This window comes from Megalops cyprinoides, chromosome 17, assembly GCF_013368585.1.
Source record: "Megalops cyprinoides isolate fMegCyp1 chromosome 17, fMegCyp1.pri, whole genome shotgun sequence".
Taxonomy (NCBI): Eukaryota; Metazoa; Chordata; class Actinopteri; order Elopiformes; family Megalopidae; genus Megalops; species Megalops cyprinoides.
The window spans coordinates 20,332,305-20,354,952 of record NC_050599.1 but is presented as its reverse complement, the minus strand read 5'-3'; the positions used below and the strand labels follow the sequence as shown (position 1 = coordinate 20,354,952).

Genomic DNA, 22,648 nt, shown 5'->3' with positions numbered 1-22,648 from the left:
TGTGTTGAGCAGTGGAAAAGATATTTTACAGCTACAATTAAGTATATTTGGTGATATAAATGATAGGAAGTTCTGACATGATTCGGTGCACTGTACGTTTTCTGATCAATTCATGACCAGCTGAAAAGCAGAAGAGACCCAATAGACTGAACATACCACGTTTCTTTGTCGATCGGCAGTTTTGAAAAGGTGCTCATTTTATATTTTGGCTAAACAAGCTTTGTTAAAGTTTCCATATTCCCACCAGCACTTCTAGGAGAGACTGTCTCGCATGTAACATCGAACCTCAGCCTAATGTCGGACTTGACAGGAATATGGAAGTGTGGGGTGTCGCAGGGGTGAGAGTGCAGCGCTGAAACCGTGAGGTTGTGCGCGCGCGAGGCAGGAGTGACCATACAACGCCCTCTGCTTGGACGGCCAGTCCTGCCTCGGCCCGCACTGGCACCTGCTTGTCCCGTCTGCAGCATCCCTTCACCGTTCACAGCAGCGTTCCTGGGCTTGAGTGGGATGGGGCCTACAGGGGCAAAGGGGCATGCCAGCACCAGCTGTGCTCAGTCCGCCTTCCCTAGCCATCTCACCAAGCAAGTGGAGCCGCTTCCATACGCCGGAGCAAATGCTGGGGAAAAAAACACTAGCTGCAGTATGTGACTCGAGAAGAAGACCCAATTATAGAAATGGAACAACGCAGACATATAAAAATAGCTAAGAGAGATGGAGACCAGGGGGTAGCCAGCCAGTATGAGTTAAAAAAAAAAAAAAAAAAAAAAGAAAATACTGATGAGAGGAAACGATCGTCAGGGTTCAAGGTTATCGGGTATCTCTCCCAACGTGGTACCCTGGTGCCCAAGAACTGGGCACCTGTGTTGCCTCAAGGTTTCCAAGCACAACACGACGACCGGTAACCAGTTTCCTGTTCCGATAGCGGGGCGAGGCCAGGTCAGCCCAGGGGCGAGGTTAAGGAGCCTTGATTTTCTTGGGTCGTGGCGAGGCTCCGTTCTCCGCCTTGATCACGCCGTTCTCGTGTGCCCCTGGTGAACAAGATGGCAATACGTTGAGTGTTTGGGTGAGCTGTGCAGTCAAACCATCAACGGGGCTCGGGGGACAGCTGAACTCACCGTTGTCCCTCTTGACCGTCCGGGAGAGCTGCTTAGCCGCCACCCTCTTGCGGGCGGCCTGCTCCTGTCTGAACTCACGCCAGCGCCGTAGCTGGAAGCGGATGAACTTCCACAGGAGCCAGGCCTGCGTCAGGCACACCATCAGCAGCACCGTCATCCTGCAGGGGGCGACAGAGAGCCAACTCAGGGGTCATGTCATCGGGGAGCTGTGTGTGTGTGTGTGTGTGTGTGTGTGTGTGTGTGTGTGTGTGTGTGTATGCATATTGGCAATAAGCCTTGACCATACCTCATTAAAACAGTGTTGAAGTTCCCTGCCTCCCAGTCCAGATCCTGGTTCTCCACTCTTGCCAGCCCAAAGCCCACCGCCAGGAACAGCAGTGTGAGCGTCACCATGCGGGTGAACACAAAGCCCACGGCCCACATGTCAAACCTGCGGATGGGCAAAAAAAAAAAAAAAAAAAAAAAAAAAAAAATACATAGGACAAAATTAAGACTCGGAGCAGCCAAACAGCCCATCGGCTGAGCTCTACATAGACTGGACTATAACTACTGTTATGCTGAGAATGTTGTCATTACATCTTCCATGAGTATTTAAAACAGGGGTGGACAAATGCACGAATGCTGTAGCCGTGTGATGGCAGGGGTGAAGAGGCTCGGCTACTCACAGTTTGTGGTGGCTCTCGTCAGTGAAGTAGAAGAGCCGCGAGACGTGGAAACCCAGCTCCGAAATATACTGCAGGAAGAGCAGCACCAGCCCAACTCGAGTCAAACTGCGAGACAGAGAGGGTGAGGAAAAAGTGTCAATGAGGGAATAAGAGAATGAGGGAAGTCTGCTCCAAACATTCAAAAGATATCACTGTAAAATGACTAAATTAACAGAGTAATAATCAATGCTCTTAATTCCACCAGGGAATCTCCACCTGGTCAAGCTCTTCATTCTAATACATCTAACAAGATGAAATTATTCACTGTATAAATAAAGATGGCTTTCAAACTTTCAAAAGCAGTATCAGTTTCATACAGCCCTGTGCTGAAAATACCCATAATATCAACGTAGCTGGTATATCATATCACCTATTTTTTGAGGATATTCAGTACTATAAATCCCTTGACATAATTTATGGGTAGAATAATCTGAGCCTCTGTCAGGGCATTAAAATAAGATTTACATTTTCTGTGACTTTTCAGTAACTTTTTATGGATAACTAGGAGCTCTTCAATGACCAGATGGAACTGAAAGGGAAAATACTTTTTGAGACATTAGTGTCAATACCTGTTTAGCATCCTCATGGCAATTAATGTGTCTCTTGACAGTGTGTACCCAGTGACCTGGACTTCAAGATCAACCTAATGGCCTAGCCAATTTAATCACTGACTTTGCTAGGTGATAGGAAAATGACATGAAGCTTGTGAGCTATTATGACATATTGACATATAAAAGAAATGCTCTAAAAGAATAAATGAATGTTACTTTTTGCTTTAAATTTGCCCAATTTCCCATGAATTTCCAAGGCAATGGGGACATACGATTACTTTTCATGACTGAGAAGAATGAAAATAATTACATGATTTTCAAGGACTCTACTTGCTTAAAATGACTTACTTGAGCAGGTAGGCCACTGTAATGTGCAACAGGTATAGACAAATGTACTTCAGCTGGCGAGGAATCTCTTCCTAAAAGACACAAAAGAACATATCCCTCTTATTCCAAACCTACAGATCATTCTTGGAAAACTTTCACATCTATGGTGATATTAATTATTATTGTACATAGAGTAGAGGCCTAACGTATCTGCTGTGCTGCATGAAGTGTGCTACACTTAAACAACCATCATACCTTTACCAATGTTACACCATCTTTGGAAAAAATAATCATGGATATTCTTAATGTTTGAAAAAGTACGCAAGTATCACTTTACATTGAAAATTTCAGGCAGAATTCATTATTTGCACAGTGACTCTTTTGGATTTTTTTGTTTACATTTACAACCTTCCAATTCATCATCTTCAATTCCCAGAGAACATTTTAAATAACAAAAAATACTACTATCATAACATATTAATAAGTGGGACATGAATTAGTGTAACAGTCTGACATATATTAACTTTACCATGTGAGTGCTATACTATTCAGAATCTGGAAGCAAAATACTTTGCTTTGCAAGACTTTGCACAAGATTTCTAAGCACAAATCAGTTTGACGGAGTTAAATGATCGTAAATTCTGCAAACCTCTGAAAGATGCATAAAAGGTTTGTTTTTGTTTGTTTATTTATTTATTTTTTTTTACTTCCCCATAATTTAATGTACTTGAGCCTCCCGAGTGGCCTCTTTCTCCACTCACCTTCCTCACTTTCTGGAAGTAGAGCTCAGGCAGAGCGTGGAGCCAGTAGGCCAGCTGGCAGAGGTAGAAAAACTTCACCTGGAACCTGGGAGAAGAAAGAGGGCTTGTTCACTGGGTCAGAGAGGGCAGAGCTGCTGACTCGGCTTCCCAGGAGGAGGAGTCCGATCTAGTACCATCTCAAGGCTCCTCAGTTTCTTCTGTTCACATCCATTAACAGTTTCAGATTCGGGCCGCTGCTCAATGCCTCATGCCTTACGTTTTTTCCTGTCTTGTGCAACACTATGAGTTTGCCTACATGAACCCTTGTTCACAGTGATTGTTCTGAAGGATAAAATGAATGCAACCTCACCTCAAAAGTACATGAGGATAGTTCTCCCATAGGCTGCTAAGATTCGGGATATATCCTTCCTGGATACAAAGGAGGAGCAAAGAAAAGACTGAGAGACTTCAAAGATGAGCACTGTGTGCACTATCATAGAGACTCGTAATTGTAGACAAGTAGCTGTGCAAATGTGATCACAGACTGTTCACACTAGCTGGCTAGAATAGAGCTGTTCTGATGGCCTACCTTACATTAAATCTTTCATGATCATTCAACTGCCATTAACACCAGTGCTCCATATTTGCAGGGTTAAAAATGCATTCAGTCTTAACCACTGATGTCTTGTACCGTTGTTTGTTGACTTATTCCGTTCTGCACTTTTGCCCAGATTGGAGAGATTTGTTTTACTACATGGCAATTCATACCCTATCAAGGTAGGACTTCATTCAGATGCCTCTCAACCAACCCCAACATCATGTGAGCAGGCACGGAAGCAAACTGCCGTCACAGCTACCTAGCAAAGTACACTGGCAAAATACAGTTTAGGAGTTGTGTTAAGATCAATAACTAATGAATGCTATAAGTGAGAGGGTTTATTCCTTACTCAGGCCTGGTTTGGCCCATCTCACCGTGAGAATGATGTAAAGACTCCACACAGATGAGACCAGGTGGAACACGCACAGCTGGCCCGACTCGTTGAACTTGGTGTTCTTACTCTTCGAAAGATGCAGCCGCCTGTTCACTTTCTAAACGGAAGGAGCAAAATAAGATGCGCTCAAACTGAAATCGGAACATACGCAAATAGCACAGCAAATGGCTAATGAACCATAAAAACATTTCCTGGAAACATTTTTGCAGTATGGCACCCACAAAAAAGGTGACAAATCCATGACATTTTTCTACACTTGGGACTGGAGTATCATTTTTGCTCAATTGTGGTGCTTACACTGAAATCACAAAATTATCATTTGCATGCAGTTCCACACGAATACATTACTACTGGTTCAGTTCTCTCATTTCAGGAAGTCTGGGCTTCCTAAAGAAATCAGCTGCACCAATAATTAAATGAGTGATGTTTCCTCGACCGCCTGACAATGCACATCACCCCTGCGCAAGTTTGAAGGACATCAAACATCTCGTTTAGCAGTGTGCATCCAACCTTGGAATAGCATATCCATAAGAATAGCTGCTTAAATTAGCAACTCCACCTGTGCAGACATAGCTAGTTAAGGACCTCTGTATATGCTAATGTCACAGTGAAAACACCATTCGCTCTGAAGTGTTTAAAATATTTAGCAAGTTTTCAAATGCCTTTTGGTGCCCTTCTCCTCATTTTGCTACAATTCTCACAGAGATGCCATAAAACTAAAACGAAGGAGCTTTCATTGTTGTACTGTGTGAAAGAAAAATGCCCGATTAGTCATTCTGCAAGTCACAATGAGCACGCCTACTTCTGCTCAGACTGTTTTTGGCCACATCGTGCATCACATCAGACCGTAGGCTGACAGAGACCAGTCCTAAATCAGGCCACTTTGAAAGTGAGCTACTTAAAATTATCTGGCTGAATTTATGGTTAAGTAAATATAGCATGGTCAAAAATATGCCAGATCTTGGCAAGCCTACCCATAGGTAACCAGGATAAAAGAACTAACATGTAACTGAATATACCAATTCTAAAGCACATAATGACTACCACTATCTGACAACCACATTTTAACTCTGATTTACATCAAGCCGTTCGGGTGCTACTTGTGCCATGAATGTCTACAATACCCACAATGCCACAGGAACACATACTCACATCTAGCACGTACTCCTGTACCACAGCATGGATGATGATGGTGATGAAGAAATAGAAGAGGATGGTAACGCAGTCCCTCCATCCGTAGTGATACAATGACACCTCCCCCTCTGCACAGGCACGAAGCGATGGAAAGAGCACAGGATGAGCAAGTGCTGAGTAACGGCCGAGAGGGAGTGAGCTGGATTCTATTTGCAGTTCGGCTGCCTTTTCAAGTCACATTCTGACAAAATGTGGTAGCGAGCTTCCTGTCCATAGTGGATGCCGGTGGTATGCCAAGATTTTTGGAAGGCTGGATATCTGACAACGGCACTTAATCATGACTATTACACTTCTGAAATATTCAGGTTAGTTTTCTGGCGCTCAAATGGTTAATAATCAATACAATGGTGAAATGTAAACCCCTGCCTGGCACAGTAGTGACTGATACAGTACTCACCTGGGGACAATGTGCTTGTGTTGTACTGTGGGAGGATGAAGAGGAAGGCTGTTTTTGCAGTTGCCTGAAAGAGAAAGCCAGAAACCTTAGACTCCATGTTGCAATCCTTATTACTCAGACTCCAAATGTCACAGAACATAGACACACTCTTCTCAGGACAATGGGCCTTCACTGAAATGTTATGAACTTGAATTCTTCAACTCATTGAGAAAGCCCACCTGTTCAAATTACTAGACATAACTAGAATATTCTGCTTCTAGAGGGATTTTTAGTCCACTTGATTCTTTGATAAACTGTTTTTACACCAGGTAAAATAAACACAAAAACTAATTTAAAGTGCACTCATGTCCTCTGTACTGTTTGCGTCAACTCACAAGACGCATACGCCATACAAGGATTGCTTTATCCATTTCCACAGGTCCAAAATATCTGCAGCCTGCATGCAGCCTTCCAGTACATCCCAAATATCATGATAGTGTCAGATGCTATCACAGTGTTCCGAGAAAGAAAAATCAGTAACCATTTCACACAGATATCAACGTATAATCCCTTGTAAACATCTGAACTGTAACGCATAAAACCTTATATAATGTGTAAAAATCAGATTTTGTGTCTATTTCCTTATCAATGTAACCATTATCTGTTCAGTTAAAGGCAGTGTGTATGGTGGGGGTGTTATAAAACCTCATTAGCTCCCATACTCCAAAAAGGGTGACAACATTATACCTCAACCGACATGCAACTGTTGCATTTTAAAGTCATGGAAAGACTTGAAGAGAAGAAATATGCAGCGACTCTCCAAGCGCTCGAGCTTTGTAACTAAAGCTTTCGAGAAAAGTCAGGAACATTCCTTCCTCGCCGGCCCACGGGTGCTTGTCTGGGCCAAACCCTAGGTTCATACGGGGTTGGTATAACAGGGACACATCCTTAATCACAGAGTTTGGTGAGTCCTGTCAAGAGCTAACGCTATAGGTACTGAAATCAAGTATGCGTGGCTAGCATTCGGGAACATCTCCCAGAAAAAAAACTACAACTGCGTGACGTTACAATCTAAGAGTGAAACAGCTTTGCCTTGCCTTTCATAGTTCGGGTTTTGGCCCTGTTTTAGCGAAATGCTTTTGTTCCCTGACGCCCTCTTTAAGTTATGCGGTAATGAATCTCATTATCTCTGCGTGGTGAGAGAAAATCTAATCCAGTGATGTTAGTGTTCAAACGTCGACAAAGATCTCATCTTGTAGAGAGTAAAACAAATGACCATCCCCTTCTGAAACACCGAAACAATCTAGCTAGCCACCTATCTACTCACGACTGTTAAATCCTTACACTGGAGGTATGCTTCTCTTCGATCTCTTTAGACCTACTCACTTATGGTATGGTAGATAATTTTATCCCGTTTTCCTCCTATATTCACTTGTTTTACTTTTCTGTAGGTGCAATACTGATGACGCACAAGGATGGCAATAAAGCTATCGTTACCTTGCTTACCATTCGTAAGGACAGTAGCTTTCTACTAACAGCTAGCTATCTAGCTAATGGTGCAACAGTTAGGTGACATGATCATATAACGTTAGCAGACAGGGCAGAAATACACCACGAAATGCACGTAGCTGGCAGTAATCACACTTTACGACCGTGATGAGTCGAACCAGTCTACTTTTCCATGGCAGAAGAAAGAGGACCCCAGTCCAGTTCAGAGAGACTGAGACGTGGCACTTGCTCAGGACCAGCTGTGCAGTTCTGCCTCTAGTCTTCGACTTCGGGCGAGGCGCTCACTGCGACTGCAGCACGGCGGATTGCAACTGCTTAGGGCTGACTCACCCTAGCCATTTCAAAAACATATAACGAGGCATCGCCAGTAACTACCTTGAGTTGCAAGCTAGCTGACTATTTAAACACCCTTCGTCTTAATACTAGTTACTTCCCAACCAACACTGATACCTGAGGATAGACTGCAACAAATGCACTGTACCGACCTAGCTATATGCATTTAGCATTCATTAGATATCTTACATTAACTCAAATACACTTTTACCAGTGAGCTAAGGCAGGAGTAAAAACATGGTAAAACATATCAAACATGGCTGGCTAACGTCATGGCTTGCCAACTGGAAATTAATGAAAAAATGCGTAGTATGTTAGTGGTCTGCTCTTGTATACTAGCTAGCAAGCTACAGCTGTGCAAGCAGCCTCGCTTGCTCCCTAGTTACACGAGACTGGGTGCTGCACTTTTTCACGTTGTGTAACGTAACAGTTAGCAAAAGATATCTTAGATAACTTAGTCACGGATAAAATTCCAAATGGCTAGCTAGCCAGATAGCTGAGTATCTGTACAATGTCTTCAGTGATGTAACTTAAGCAGTCTAGCAAAGTAAGCTAGCCAGCCATCTATTTTATGTGTTACGCTTCCAGCTATCTAGAAACCCAGCTAAGGGCAGTCATTACTTGGCATTACTTCACCTAAGTTAAAACTACCATTAAACGAAATAGCTAGTTGTAATTTCATTGATATGATTTAACTAGGAAGAACAATCTATTTTAGTGTCTCATGTCCACCACTACAGCTAGACCTGCCCGTGATGACTATAAAGCGAGCTTGTTAGCCAGCTAATAGCTAGTTTCTAACGTTAGCGAGCTACATATTTGGGAGAAAAAAAAAGACATTTGAAGTCATCTCACCTCAAACATCAGTCCAATCAGAATGAAAACCACCAAGCAAAAGACGATGTCTGCATGGTTCTGTATGAAAAATTCCTGGCTAAAGAACGGGTAACTTTTGTTTCTCCTGCGGAAAGCCATTGGGGCATTCGCTATCTATTTTTTTCCGCAGCTACCCTTAAACTTTCTATCTCCGCCAGCAAAGTTACGAAGTTCAGGATTTAAGAAAGTTTTAAATCCGTGTGCGCATGCGCAATGTCTCGGTCTCTTAAAGGGGAAACGTTCTTAAAATTCCTTTGCACACAACCGGGAGGAACTCCATCCTGGGCCTTCACCAAAACATGAACTGTCTGGATAAAGAACACAAGCGTAACAATAACAATAATTAACGAGTAAATACAAATTGAGATCCATTCCCTGTGTCATTCTAGAAAATACCCAATCCATTCCCTGTGTCATTCTAGAAAATAAAGTGAATACAATATTCAACTATTGACTATGTTTCTGATCTTGCTGACATGAAGTAGTCAAATTAACCCCACCTATTTATGACTCCCATTTGGCAACCACACAAAAGCTATGCATACACAAAGGAAACATGAAACTCATGCATGAAACTCACTTATTTCTATATGATGTTGAATAATTGTTGTGATTATTATGACTGTGATTTGATTATGATTGATATGTTTTAGATGATGATGATGATGGTGGTGGTGGTGGTGGTAAGTATTGTTAGTAGAGTAGTAATTGCTTTACAATTTCACAGCTTACTGGATGAACATTCTTACCACCCTGGGTGTTCTCTGGTCCGCCAATTACATTACAGTAAAATGCACCCCACCTCAGTTCACTGATTCATGCATCTCCCTTACCCAGACCACCTTCTTATCTGCCTGCGTCTCACTTGTCTCACTGCTATTAGCGTATGGCTTTCCCACTCCTGGCTGTTTGCACCCTCTGTCTATGACCTCATTTGAACCTTTAAAAGCTCATGTTACTGCTTCAGGTAAACGATGCACATACTTTCTTATTCAGCCTGCTAGGATCACATTGCAATAACCCCCTTTGCCAAGTTTAGTCCCTTTTTCAGTGCCTCATCAAATCCTTGCCCACCCACAGAGCAGGCTGTACTGGAACTGCATATTTATCTGTCTGTTCCATAAACTGTTTTACCATTATTTTACCTTATGCATCTCCCATTGTTTACCATAATGCAGTAAGTGTAGATGCTGTTTTGGGGGTATGTTGGTTTAATGTGCTGATTTAGACGCTGACCTATATTTATATAATGAATACAGTGCCCACAGGTTGGTTCATGAATGCCACTGAAGCCACCATAAAGCTCATGGCAACAATGACAATGAAAATGTGAACTAACAAACATCCCTCAACACGCATTGCTCAAAGTGGTTGGCAGTGGTTTGGAAGGTGATGAAATGTAGAATTAATATTAGATGCTGGATCTCAAACCTGTGAGTAATCAGAGGTCTGTAGCTGATGACAGTCAAATACCAGAACAAGATACTAAATAGCTGAATCAGATACTGGTGGTACATTCGGTGGCTAAAAAGATCTCCATCTTACTAGTCTTGGGGTCAAATGCATTGAAATAAGAAGTATTTGTGCATGTTGAAGAAAAAATACTGTATCCTTCACTTCCTCAAATAGATTTCAATTATGTTGCTTGAATGCTTGCATTCGTTTAGATGTACTGGTTAATCTCCATTTTAACTGAGTTGTTAATGACAATTAAAGCACATTTTGTTTAATGAGTAAAAATAGCTGGAACTTGAATGCACAATCAAAATCCAAATACATCTGTTAGAATCTGAAAATATTAATCTATATTTTCAATGCATTTTGAAAACACTTTTACATTACGCATATACAGTTTTATGTTGTTGCACTTTAATTGTAACAGGTTTGCTTGTCATTGACTGATAGAGAGAAATTGAAGAGAAATAGCTGCAGGGAAGGTGGCTGTTTATTTGTGAACAGATATAAAAGACAGAGTAACAGGGTTCCCTCAAACAGTTGTTCCACTGTTATATCTAAACCACTCATTTCCATAGTGTTATTGCCTGAGGAGACCAATCTCAGTCTGATAAAGCTTATGCGAACTCTCCTGAAATATCAAAACACACGATTGCATTACAGAGATCATTTTGAATGGCTCACCGTAGGGAAAAAGGTAATTTGCTAACAATTTGTGGAGGAGATTACATTAATAGATACTGGAACACAGTTAGCTGCCTCCCTTTTCTCCTCCACCTGTTGAAAAATTTGTAATAAATATTATTGACAGTAATACAGAGTGGAAAAAATAACATTCTGACCGCTGTCACTCTTCACATTTCTTCATGTTCTTTTAAAAAACTGTCATCTGTTTTATGAAATTATAGAAATGGGCTCGCATATTTTTATCTGCGGGAGTTCATCATCAAGGCCTCAAAAGTCCACCCTGAATCACTCTGCTTAGAGTTTAAACACTATAATATACACGGCCATGAAGATTTAATCCTAGAAGTATCATAACACTTTAAAATCAAAATCAAAAACAGTTCAGTATCATTGATCAGGGTCTTTTGTAGCCCCGTAATCCAAACATACAGAGAATTATTATAATGCCCATTTCACACTAGGATGGAATGGCAACTGTTTGCCTCCACCACAGTAGCTCACATACAGTATCAGTAATTCTGAATCAGTCACACATTAAGTAAAATAATACAGTAAACATCTTATACATGACTATTTGCTCCCTTCTTCATTACTGGAGTTTGCTTATGTTTAAAACCTTACTTCCTACAAATTCTTAAACATTTTCGTCCCTTTAAGACCATCATGGAATTATTAATTTGTATGGAGTTAACTATACGAAAAAGATTCTTTACAACTGCTAAAAGTAAATGAAATCTTACACAGATATCTGTGTGACCTCCATTGTAATGACACAATAATTAAACAGCATATTTCATATGGTAACTGACTCCAGTATTGCACCATGGTGGTGCAGGGTGCTGTCGTACGATTGAGAAAGGTACCACGCATTAATTACTTCAAATCATTTCTATCCCTGGAAATGTACTAAAAATGAAATTTAAGTAAATATGTCACCATAAATAAAAATACATAAAGAAATAAATAATCAGACAAGGAAATCATGACCACTGTCACAGGCACCCAGAATGTGTGGGTAGTGAGGACAAGGCAAAGCATTATTGGCACTGTATAAATGAAACAACAGATCCATCAGTGATAGTTCAGTATCGATTATCCTAAACAGCTCCTCTGCAGCATATTCAGCGAGCAGAGCCTTTATTGCTTGATATGCTAATGATGACTCTGATCTCCAACTCAGGATTAAGACTGCAATGAAACAAGTCTGCTTAAAATAAGATAACAGAAATACCCAACATGAGTTATTTTTAGGTGATGGTGAGCCTCACTACTATAATAAGATCAACAAGGTGCATCTTTTCAGGAACAAGGAGGCAACATAAAAATAACAACATTACAAAAAATGTGTTCTTTCACAGCATATCTTTTTCCCTTCAGAAGTGTTTGAGATATTGGGAATTTTACAAGTCAAAAAAATAGAAACAACATAACTGCAAGGAATAAGAAATAATCATATGAATATATACGAAATATCTGAAAAATGTGTACCTTTAAACAAGTAAACAACTGTAAAATAAGACACTGATTTGCAACATATGTACCTGTTTACCTGTAAGGTAAATTTTCAATATTGAATAATACATCAAATTCCCCCAAAAAGGCAAAGAATACACATCAGCTAAAAGGAAGGTTTCAGAAATAATCAAACGAAAATATTAATTTCCCTCAACAGACATTTTAGCCGTGATAACAGTAACAATAACACAGGCCGCATCTTTGGAGACAGTGGAGGACAAAATGCTTTGTGAAACCAAAGACAGATATAGAGAACACATTCCCAGACACGTGGGACGGTTGTGCTTTTTTAGCCTGGCTTCATGTACTTGCTGTCTGAAGCTGTGAATACGCTCCTTTCCACCGCCGTATTTCAAAACCTCCCATCCTCCTCCCTCATGGGTGGCATTAGCTGCCTTCTGGGGCCCCCAAAAGTGGGAACTGGGGGCTCTGCTGCCCCCGAGTCCAGCTTCGGGGTGGATGTGTAGCGTGGCTCGGCCCTGCTCAGCATTCCCCTGATGTCCCCGTGCAGTCCTGCGTCACCTGAGATGGGGCTGAGCTCCGCCAGGTTCTCTGCCACCGGATCCCTGTCCAGGCCGGGGTTGCTGGCGCTGCTGGGAGACTGAGGGTCGGCGCTGAAGTACAGCGTGGAGCTTGACTCGGTGGGGCAGAAGTTGGGCTCGGGGCTGTCCCCCAGCACAGACTTGCCCTCCGGCGAGCCCCGCTTGAACTCGGCCGCGGGGGACTCCAGGGGGCTCTCCATCTCTAGGCTGTCGTCCTCCTCCTCGTCCTCCCGCCGGTCCCCTGGGGAGGTGACGTCGCTGATGCTCTGGAAGTCCTCCTTGCAGTCGGAGAGGGGCGCCACGGGCTGCTTCTCCTCCGTCTCCGGCGAGGGGATCCCCCTGTCCTTGATCTCCGGGTTGCACTCCTCCACGTCCAGCATGGCCGCCACCCCGCCGGCGCCGTAGGCCAGGTTGATCTTGGCCAGGTCGCCCGTCTTGAGCGCCAGACGGATCAGCAGCCAGTGGTGGTGCCGGCACTCCCCGCTGGGCTTCGCGCCGCAGCTCCCAGAATGTTCCGCCAAGGAGCCGGCCAGGCCCGGGAGGGAGAGGTTGCCGTGGACGTGGTCTGGAGGCACGGGCATGGTCTTGTCGCCCAGCGAGAACGAGGACTCCCCCCTCTCTAAGCAGGCGCCGCTCATGTGGCCATGACGCAGGCTCTGGGAGATCTCTGTGGATTTGGGGTGCAGGAAGCGGTAGTACAGGACCAGCGAGGTTGTACCTGCAATGGAGGAGCAGAATGAGGGAGGAGGGAAGAAGAGCATGAAGATGATACATATATATATATATATATATATATATATAATATGATATATAATCCTACTTAGACTTCATAACCCCCTGTTATGAAATATATGTTAGTTGAGAGTCAGCTGTCATACCTTCTCTCCTGAGAACACAGAATTATCAATTAATAGCTCAGAATTATCAGCATAGATTTGTGGAAATGGGTTAGCAGTGCTTCTGTAGTAAAGATCTGTGGGGTGAAGTTTCTGGTGCAAAATGACTGAAATTCATTCCCTGAGTGAGTGTTTTATATCATCGTTTATTATTACAAGCACATCCTAGATTGTTTTATGATTTCTCATTTACTTTATATTAGGTGTTGATGCTTTAAAGATCCTTTAAAGTGAAGTGGCTACTCTGTAGAAATTGGAAGAACTCCTTGCTGTTGTAGCATTAATGAGTCAGACCAAGTCCTCTCATGCAAGTCTTATTTATTCAGCTTGACTACACCCAGTTTGACTGACTGACCTAAAACAAAAACATCAGTTACAGTCAAAGCCAGTGCACAGCAGACTGAGCGAGCAAGCAAATTCATTTTGAGCAAAAAGATAATGACTACAACTGGATTTTTCCTGCTATGTCTGCAGTGTTTGCTTTATATTTAACATAAAACTACTGAATTTTAAAAGCTGTTGTTAGCCTTAATGGCAGCTGAAGGTTTATGCTAAGCTTTATATCATTATAGCAACTCCCAGCATCGTTCAGGTTTACAGAGTTTCTTACCCAGGAGATAACTGCAGAGCACAGCGGTAGGAAAGCTCATGCTATCCCATGATGCCTCACTGAGGAAGTCTGAGGCTGAGAGCAGGAGGGTGGCGTTCTCCAACAGCATGACCTGCAAACAATGTACCCGCTGCTGTTACTTTCACAGCACTCTTTTCACAATGCAAAACAAACACAGTGCTTCATTTTGCATACTGTCAAGGCATGGATATCTGGAACCACTGTAGACTTGTCACTGTGTGACAGACAGAGAGAGAGAGACAGCGAGAGAGAGAGACAGAGAGAGAGAGTCACATATATGTATAAAAATAGAACTTCACTGATCTTGTTCTTTTGTTCTACCAAAATAAACAACCAACTTACTGCATCACAGAACCTTGGATTTCTCAGCAGCAAGCATTAATATTAATGTTGGCAGAGATATCCGTGCACTGGTGCCAGCGACTGGTTTTATGACACCTTCAGCAGATGGGAGACTGCTCTAACTCAGTGTTTTCCCAGACCGGGGACAGGCAGGGCGAGGCAGCCTACCACGTAGAAGCCAGCCATCCGGAACCGCGAGGGGCCGTCTTTCACGTTGAGGAAGAGGAAGACATGCACGGCTCCCAGCATGCAGTTGAAGAGACGCCACCGCCAGGGGCTGATGCAGATGTCAGTTTGCTGAGAGACCAGCCAGAAGGAGGCGGTCAGCCAGTGGAAACCTCGCAGTGAGGAAAGAACACAGCGTTCACTTACACTGTAGGACCTCCAGAGTAGGGTCAGTTTAAGGGCCCATACCTGCAGCCCCAGAAATGTGTCTTTCAGTTTGAAGCTGATTAGAGCCACAGAATCAAAGACACATGTGACTCACATCGCAGTTCCAAGTTAACGCCGGAGCAAGATGACAAGCTCATCACATTCATGTTTCTTTGTGATTCAGACATCCACAAAAACTCTGATGCTCTGTCTGAGATGTAGCTCTTAAACGTTCATCATCTCTCAACAACATGTCAGTAAGAAAGGACATTTGCACGCTTCAAGAAAGGATTGTGTAACAACCACCACAGAAGGTAAGAGGTCAGAGGCCCTGGTTTCAGGCAAGTCTTCACCTCACCTACGACTCCGTAGACCCACCAGCGGAAGATCCTGGCGAAGAACATGAGGCTGGAGATCCTGGCCCCCAGCATGCCCGCCCGCCAGAGCAGCTGGCAGAGCAGGGCAGCGGGCGGCATTGCCAGGTGCCCGGGGCGGATCAAGCAGCACGCCCGGCTGTACAGCACCAGCGCCCAGGACAAGGACAGCAGGCAGAGGCCACAACAAAAAGACACTGTAGGGAGGGAGCACAGAGACGCACGCAGGGCAATGATCAGGGACGCCCCCTGTAGGGTTGCACTGGTGTTACCACAGCATGGACTCACTGACATTAAAGGGCACCTGCAGCTTTCCCCTAATGATAAATGATCCCTAGTTTACCTTGCGGAGATCATGTCACCTAGCTAAGGAATGCTTTAAATTAATTCTGGAAAAGGTCACTAGGCATACAAATGTGAACCATGCACAAGCAAAGCCAGTGGGGTTTACTCTCTCATGGAGGCACTCTACCATATGTCTTTTAAAAACATATGGTCTCATTTGTTCTTCAGCAGGTGAAATGCATCAAACTTGAGGATTGAGATTCAACAATTATTTTTACATTTTTACATTTTTACATTCTCATCGTGTGAGCACATCACAAAGAACTTGTCAAAAAGAAGTTCTAATAAAAAAACTATTAGGAAACAAAGCAGTCTTGCCAGTGCAGTCTTTAAGAAGGGCCAAGCCACTGTGGCATCCTGCACCTGAACGCTGAGAATGACAGCACTCACCCGGTGACAGCAGGCCCACATCAGTGGTGACAAGAATGTACGTTTGCAGCAGGGTCTGTGGAAGGGTGAGCAACAGCGCCTCTATCAGGCGGAGGGCGGACACGTCGGCTTGCTGCATCACCGCAGCGCCCAGTTCGCCCGCGGAGCCGTGCATGTGCCACACGGACGACATGCATTCGCCAAACCTGCAAAGGGCAGGCAAAGAAGAAATCAGTCAATCTAACATTCTCGACCGGTATTTCCCCGCTCACTTGCCACATCACTGGAACCGAATGGAGGGGCCGTGCCGACCTTTTGAAGATGCCCAGGTGCAGCAGGTGTATGAGTGAGAGGAAGCATTTTCGCTGGTCTCCGTCAGCATGGTACCACAGGAAGCTCAGAACCTGGACAGCCATCCCCGGCAGAGCAAGGCCCAGGGTCAGTGCCGCCCACAGGGTGTGGCCAAACCACAGATAGTACACAAAGCAGTAGATCACTGCAGAAAGACAAAAGACACGTTTGTGGAGGAGAGTTGTAGTGAAGGGCGAGAGCAGTCACCCCACCCAGCCTCAAACCTGGGTCTATGGGGTACCAAACTGCAGCTTTGACTGCAACGCCAAAGAGCCAGACTCTTTGGTGTTGCGGTCGAAGTCGCATGGTTGGTACCCTATAGACCCGGGTTCAACGCCGGGTGGGGTGACTGCTCTTGCCCTTCGCTACAAGAGTAAATGAGTGATCACAACATAAAAACAATGTTCTATGCCTTAATAAAAACTGACATAAAGGCGATATAGAAAATATGTTATGCAAGTATGAATATTCAAGCATTGAGCAAACAAAAATCCTCTGAGAAAACAAGGCATTTAGGTGGCAATAATGGGGAGTTCAACATTCATCCCTATGAATAGCCTACATATCTACAACTTCCAAAGTGGCAATTTACAGAGAATAAAATCCTACCAGATAAAAGACACCCCTTCCAAATATTCAGACCTATGAGACCCATTCATCTGGCCCCCATGTTTGTACAAGAAAAAGTAATCAGATTAAACAGTTGTTAATTACAACTTCATTATTATTTTAAATAGTCTCAGCCAGTCAAATGTACATAGTCTAAACTCTCAAACTTCTTTTACAAATGACTTTTCAGTTTAGCACTCGTAACACAACACCAGTCTTGTATGCTTCCTTATAGAATATATGATTAAATATATGATTGATAAATTGATAAAGGGACAGATGCGGAGTGTATTAATTGTTAATGAGCACTGAGACTATAGATGATAAGATATGACCATTTGCTATATATCAATCATTTCTGTAGCTGTTAGTGATGTAATGACTTAAATGCATTGCAACGATGGATCACACATCCATATTCTTGCTCTACGGACCATAGATTTGCTGAATAATAATACATTCAAGGTTGAAACGAAACAGGCTTTGTTCCTTAACCTTGTTGCTGTCTGAATGGATTCTTCCATATTCCTGACAGTCGATACCCGCTCGAATCTCGCCGCGCATGCCATTTCAGCTTGGCTGCATAGCTGTCAACAGAGACGCCTCTGTTGAGGGTGCCCTCCGCCGCACAGACTGAGGCGCCTGTACTTTTATTTGCCCACCAGAAGGACGGGAGGGAACGCCTCTTCCTCCATCCGTTCATACATGTCATTTCAAAAAGGCGCTCGCAAAGGCTAGCCGTAGCTGGCCGCCTGCGAAACGGCATGCCCTTTGGTAATGAAGCTGAACAGAGGAGGTTCTTTTGTGCACCCCTTTTGTCATGAACAGAAACTATTATACACTCCCAAAGTGTAACGCATAGGAAACGAATATAAATTGTGCTAGCCATATCATAGTACAGTAGCCTGTAAAATTGTACACCAAAATGATCCCCAACATATATCGGCACCAAAATCAGGATAATTTAATACCCTAACTTTTATACTTAATAGGGCAATCTTTTTATTTTAATACAGCTGGACGTTTTCATTGTTATTTTGGGCATTGGCAGCAATACTTACATGCGGTTCTCTCGGCCAGGATAACGATCGCTGACACACCGAAAAGGATAACTTGGCACCAAGATGTCCAGCATCCCCTACGGCCAAGCGACGGCATCTTGCGCCCGATGGTCTCCCCGTCGATAATAAGATTATGCAAGCATCGGCTTTAGAATTAACCGGGACATACTCATTCTCTTCGATTACGGAGGATCCGCTTCTTTCTCGTTTCGTCAATTGTGTCTGACGTCACCGAGTTGGAATTAAAGCGGCAGAGCAGACCCTTGCCTAAATTTTTATGTGCTGCCACAGTTTCACTAAATAACATATATCATTCCAAAACATGGTATAGCATCACCATATTTTAAAAACATGTTTAATATCATACTTCCAAAAGACAATTAAATCAGTTGTAACATCGAAAAGCTAACTACAGATGGATTGAAGTGGATGTCACTTTGAGATTGTATTACAGCAGATTGTAATGACAAATGTGTTCATACATAAAATGTCTGTAATTAATCTATAATCATTGTCCTCTTTCCAGGCTTTATGTCACTCACAATCACCAACAAGCTCACAATACAACAAGTAGGCTAGTACAAAAACATCTTCATTCATTAAAATAGTTATTTATAGTTATAGTTTAGATCGAATACATGACCATCCTTTTCAAATGGGCCGTATCATTGACTACAGTAATGTGCCATAATGTCCTTATTTTTAACCGAGGGAAATGTACTGTTTTTGAGCCTTCTATAATGCAGAAATTGCAGCTAGTTTTCAATTTATGCTACCAGACAAACTACATGCTCACATAAGGTACTACTACTCGGTTATCCCTTTATCACAGCTACAGTCTGTCATGTTGACAGAGATTGTAATATCACATTTAACGTTAATATTGTGTTATGTTGACCAAGAGGATAGATTGAATTATTATATTATGCAAAATAACCCTATGGGCTCTATGAAAGACTGCAGGACAGGTGTTTCCACATGCTGCCGCCCGCACGGCAAACACCCACGTGGATGAAGTTGCATACACAATATACCCTTCAATCACAGATAGGGTGCGCTGTTACTCTATTTCATACTAGCTACCTCCGAATTCCACAAGATAAACGAATTACAGAGCATCAATACGCGTGGAGATACCGCGATAAATAGCCAGATTTTATTTTTATTTCATTTTATTTTATTTACCAGTGACAGATCACCATCTTAAATTGGTGCTTAATTTGTTTTATAGGTTAATTATTCGACTTGTGGCAGAGTACTATTTCACATTCTGTTAAAATTCTCATTTATTCCAAGACAATTAGGAAGTAGGTAAAGGCACATTTCCATAAGGGTGTTCTGCTCAATATGACGTGGTTTCATGTTCGTCAAAGAACATGATACATTAAAATAAAGTATAGGGGCAAGATGGAATAATAAAACAGTTTAATTTAATTTAATTCAAAATTTAATCTGTGTTCAAATACACAATACTTTGACGAGGAAAAAGTCTCAGATTGATTTAAATATACCTGGAGGATTGTGAAAATGTTGTGGTCATTTACTAACCATTGTAATTTTTCTCAAACACAGCTCACTAGCCAGTCAGCTTAGCAGTTTCTTGATCTTACTTGACAGATCTTGACGTAAGCTCAACAGCAAACATAAAGCCTTTCAATCAATGAATTTCCCATGTTCTGAAAGCTGTAAGTGACAACGGAACATTGTTCTCTTGAGGGGGGGGGGGACGGAAAGCAGAGGGTAATCTAAACATGCGGTACGTGAGATGTAGCATGCTGTGGGAACCTGGGGCCTTGGAGCCTTTGAAAGGTGGAGAAAAGGGTCTCGCACAGGTTTTAACCAGTTCGTCTCCACTATGTATCTTGGCAGTTATTTTGACAGCATTATCACTGGGGGAGATAAGCTGTCTGAGGAATCGCCATGGCGCCGGCGTGTCCCCCCTCCAGTCCGAGCTTTGTGGGGAGCGGGGTTTGTGTTGGCAGGACCCCAGTGCTCTGGTAACCATCGCACTTTCTCCAAAGCCCTGCGACTGTTCACACCCGGTCTCCCACCCCCACCCCTCCCACTCCCACCACCTCCACACCCCTCCACCCCAACCCCACCCCTCTGTCCCTTTCTGCCTGTTGCCCCGTCTCCCTCAGAAGGTGTTGCCCAGAACCCTGCCAGTCACATGCTGTTTTACAGTCCACCGAATGATGCGAGCGGCCACTGCGAGAGGAAGAGGAATGCAAGATCCAAAATGGCAGATGCCAAAGGGAAGGAGCTTTGTGGTAATATGATGCTTGTTTGTTATTGTGAGGGTATTGACAGTCAGGTTGAGTGCTTTGTGGAGAGGGGAAACATGACTTTGTCCCTGTAATGACATAAAAAAACCAAGGAAAGTCCTTAATTTTGAAAAAAAAAACAATACCAGATATACTTGTGACTCATTCTCAAGCAATGCTTTTAAAATGTGCAAAATGAAATGTTAAATAAATTATGTTCAATTCAAAGTCCATCTGAAAGAGTGTGTCAAATATTGCTTGAATCAAAACTTTAGATTAAAGGTTGTTTTGGCTTGAATCCCCATGGACTGCCACAGTGACCTTACTTGAGTCCAACAAGTATGGTATGACAGCTCATGCAGGATTTTAGTGTTATTAATAATATCAAAACAATATCTGAAACAATTGCTGACACAATAAGTAATGTGCCAAGCTTCCCATTGCACTTATTTGACAATATTACCTTTTAGAGCATATGTGTTGTTTCAGACATTGAAAAGTTGCTTGATGTTAGAATCTATACACTGTACACAACTGTATGCGCATCATGTTACATATTTCAAGGCCTGAATGGATGTAGACTAGAACAGTGAAAACAGTCTCATTAACCTTGGAAAAATGTAACAATAATTCCTTTCTGATGTGGCAGTTGCAAGCTTAGACTACAGATGCTGATAAGGTCAAGTACAGTGTGGCAATTCAAAGCCCGAAAATCTAAAACAAGCAAGAATTAAAAGACTGTCTGCATTTCTTGAGAAACATTAAATTCTTTTTACATAGCTTATGGTGGTTTAGCTTATTTTTAGACTTAAATTGGAATTCATTTGTTTCACAGTCACTGATCTTGGTATTGTATTTTCCATTTCCAACAAAGGTATAGTTTCATCTGAGGTGATACCGCTGGTTCAGCGCTTCACAGTGACACCACACATCCTAGGTGGCACCTTGTTCCTCAGAGCAGAACTGTGTGCAGTGGCTGTATTGGGCACTGAAAGTGAGACTGGAGGCCTGAGTCCATTGAAGGGCGCAGAGATGGTTTTGGCAAGGGCAAGCGGGCAGCTGAGGCCCAAGTGAGAGAAGAAGTAGCTAGACCCTGAGCTATGGAAGGTGTGTGTCTACCCCTGTGGTCCAAAAACCCCTCTGTCTGATCCGCGCTTTGAGAGATAAACCCCGCACCTCCCAGGTCAGACTGGGGTCAGCGACCCCACACATCTTCAACGGCAGGGATCACTGCAATGGGGCCAGCTCCACTGGCCACAGAGGGAGAGGATGAAACTGTAGAGATGGCTCTTCTGTGTATTAGCACTGCAGAGCTATATGGTCATAATTTACTGGACAGAGGCATGTCCACTGCACTCAGTTATCTGTGACTCTGTGATTTCATTCTGACCATACAGCTCATAATCAATTGAGTCAAATGGAAATTTCAATGTTTGTGTGTGTGTATGTGTGTGCGTGTGTGTGTGTGTGTGTTTGTGGAGGGGGTTTAATGTGGAAGAGTATTTTTATTGTGCCATTGACAACTACACACCCCAGAGCCTCTGACCTGCTAGCCTCATGGCATGGCCCTCTGGCAAAAACAGCCCCTGTTCGCAAATACACAAATACGTGAGAAAAAAAAAACAACATTATTCTCCATTTATTTATTCAATGAATGGACCTGTAGTCTCCAGCGTGCTGTGCAGGAGAGGAGTCATCCCAGTCCCAGCCTCCTCCAGGTTCAGCTGACCCTCAAGGCCTGCCAGCTGAGAGAGGGGGAGAGGGAGCGGAATTTCGGCTGGGACCGCGTCTGTCGCACCTGCACTGTCTCCCCAAAACAGAAAAAAAAAATTTTTATAAAACCTCAGATCACATTTTACTCAGCCCTCAGCTCTCGCCTGTTAGAAGCAGGCTTGTCTCGACCAGAGATCTCGGTCACATGACCGCGGTGGAGCAAACAGTGTTTGCTGTTTACTCAACTTATCTTGGATGTTGTAACAAGTCAAGGGACATGGTTTGACCCCTGAATTCAAAGGCGAACATAACCGCAGGAGTGGTTGCACTCTTGTGGGAAATAAATCAATATTTCAGAATAGAAAGAAGCAGTTCTCAGGAACACCCCTTGGCCATGCAAACCTA

General features: G+C 43.1%; 2 protein-coding genes across 2 annotated transcripts; both read right to left on the bottom strand.

The window, feature by feature from the left end:
• Positions 1-728: 728 nt before the first annotated feature.
• LOC118792202 (translocating chain-associated membrane protein 2-like) lies at positions 729-8,879 on the bottom strand. The gene is made up of 11 exons (XM_036549971.1): positions 8,697-8,879; positions 6,021-6,084; positions 5,582-5,691; positions 4,410-4,526; positions 3,808-3,866; positions 3,459-3,543; positions 2,719-2,789; positions 1,781-1,885; positions 1,402-1,545; positions 1,116-1,273; positions 729-1,028 (listed from the first exon to the last, which is right to left on the bottom strand). The coding sequence occupies exons 1-11, from the start codon at positions 8,814-8,816 to the stop codon at positions 955-957; spliced, it is 1,107 nt and encodes a 368-aa protein (XP_036405864.1). The 5' UTR covers positions 8,817-8,879; the 3' UTR covers positions 729-954.
• A 3,692-nt stretch (positions 8,880-12,571) lies between these two features.
• Positions 12,572-18,454, bottom strand: xkr5a (XK related 5a). The gene is made up of 7 exons (XM_036550447.1): positions 18,267-18,454; positions 16,558-16,741; positions 16,267-16,451; positions 15,516-15,728; positions 14,954-15,123; positions 14,423-14,534; positions 12,572-13,634 (listed from the first exon to the last, which is right to left on the bottom strand). Exons 1-7 carry the CDS (start codon positions 18,361-18,363, stop codon positions 12,727-12,729), a joined length of 1,869 nt encoding a protein of 622 aa, XP_036406340.1. The 5' UTR covers positions 18,364-18,454; the 3' UTR covers positions 12,572-12,726.
• Positions 18,455-22,648: the final 4,194 nt, after the last annotated feature.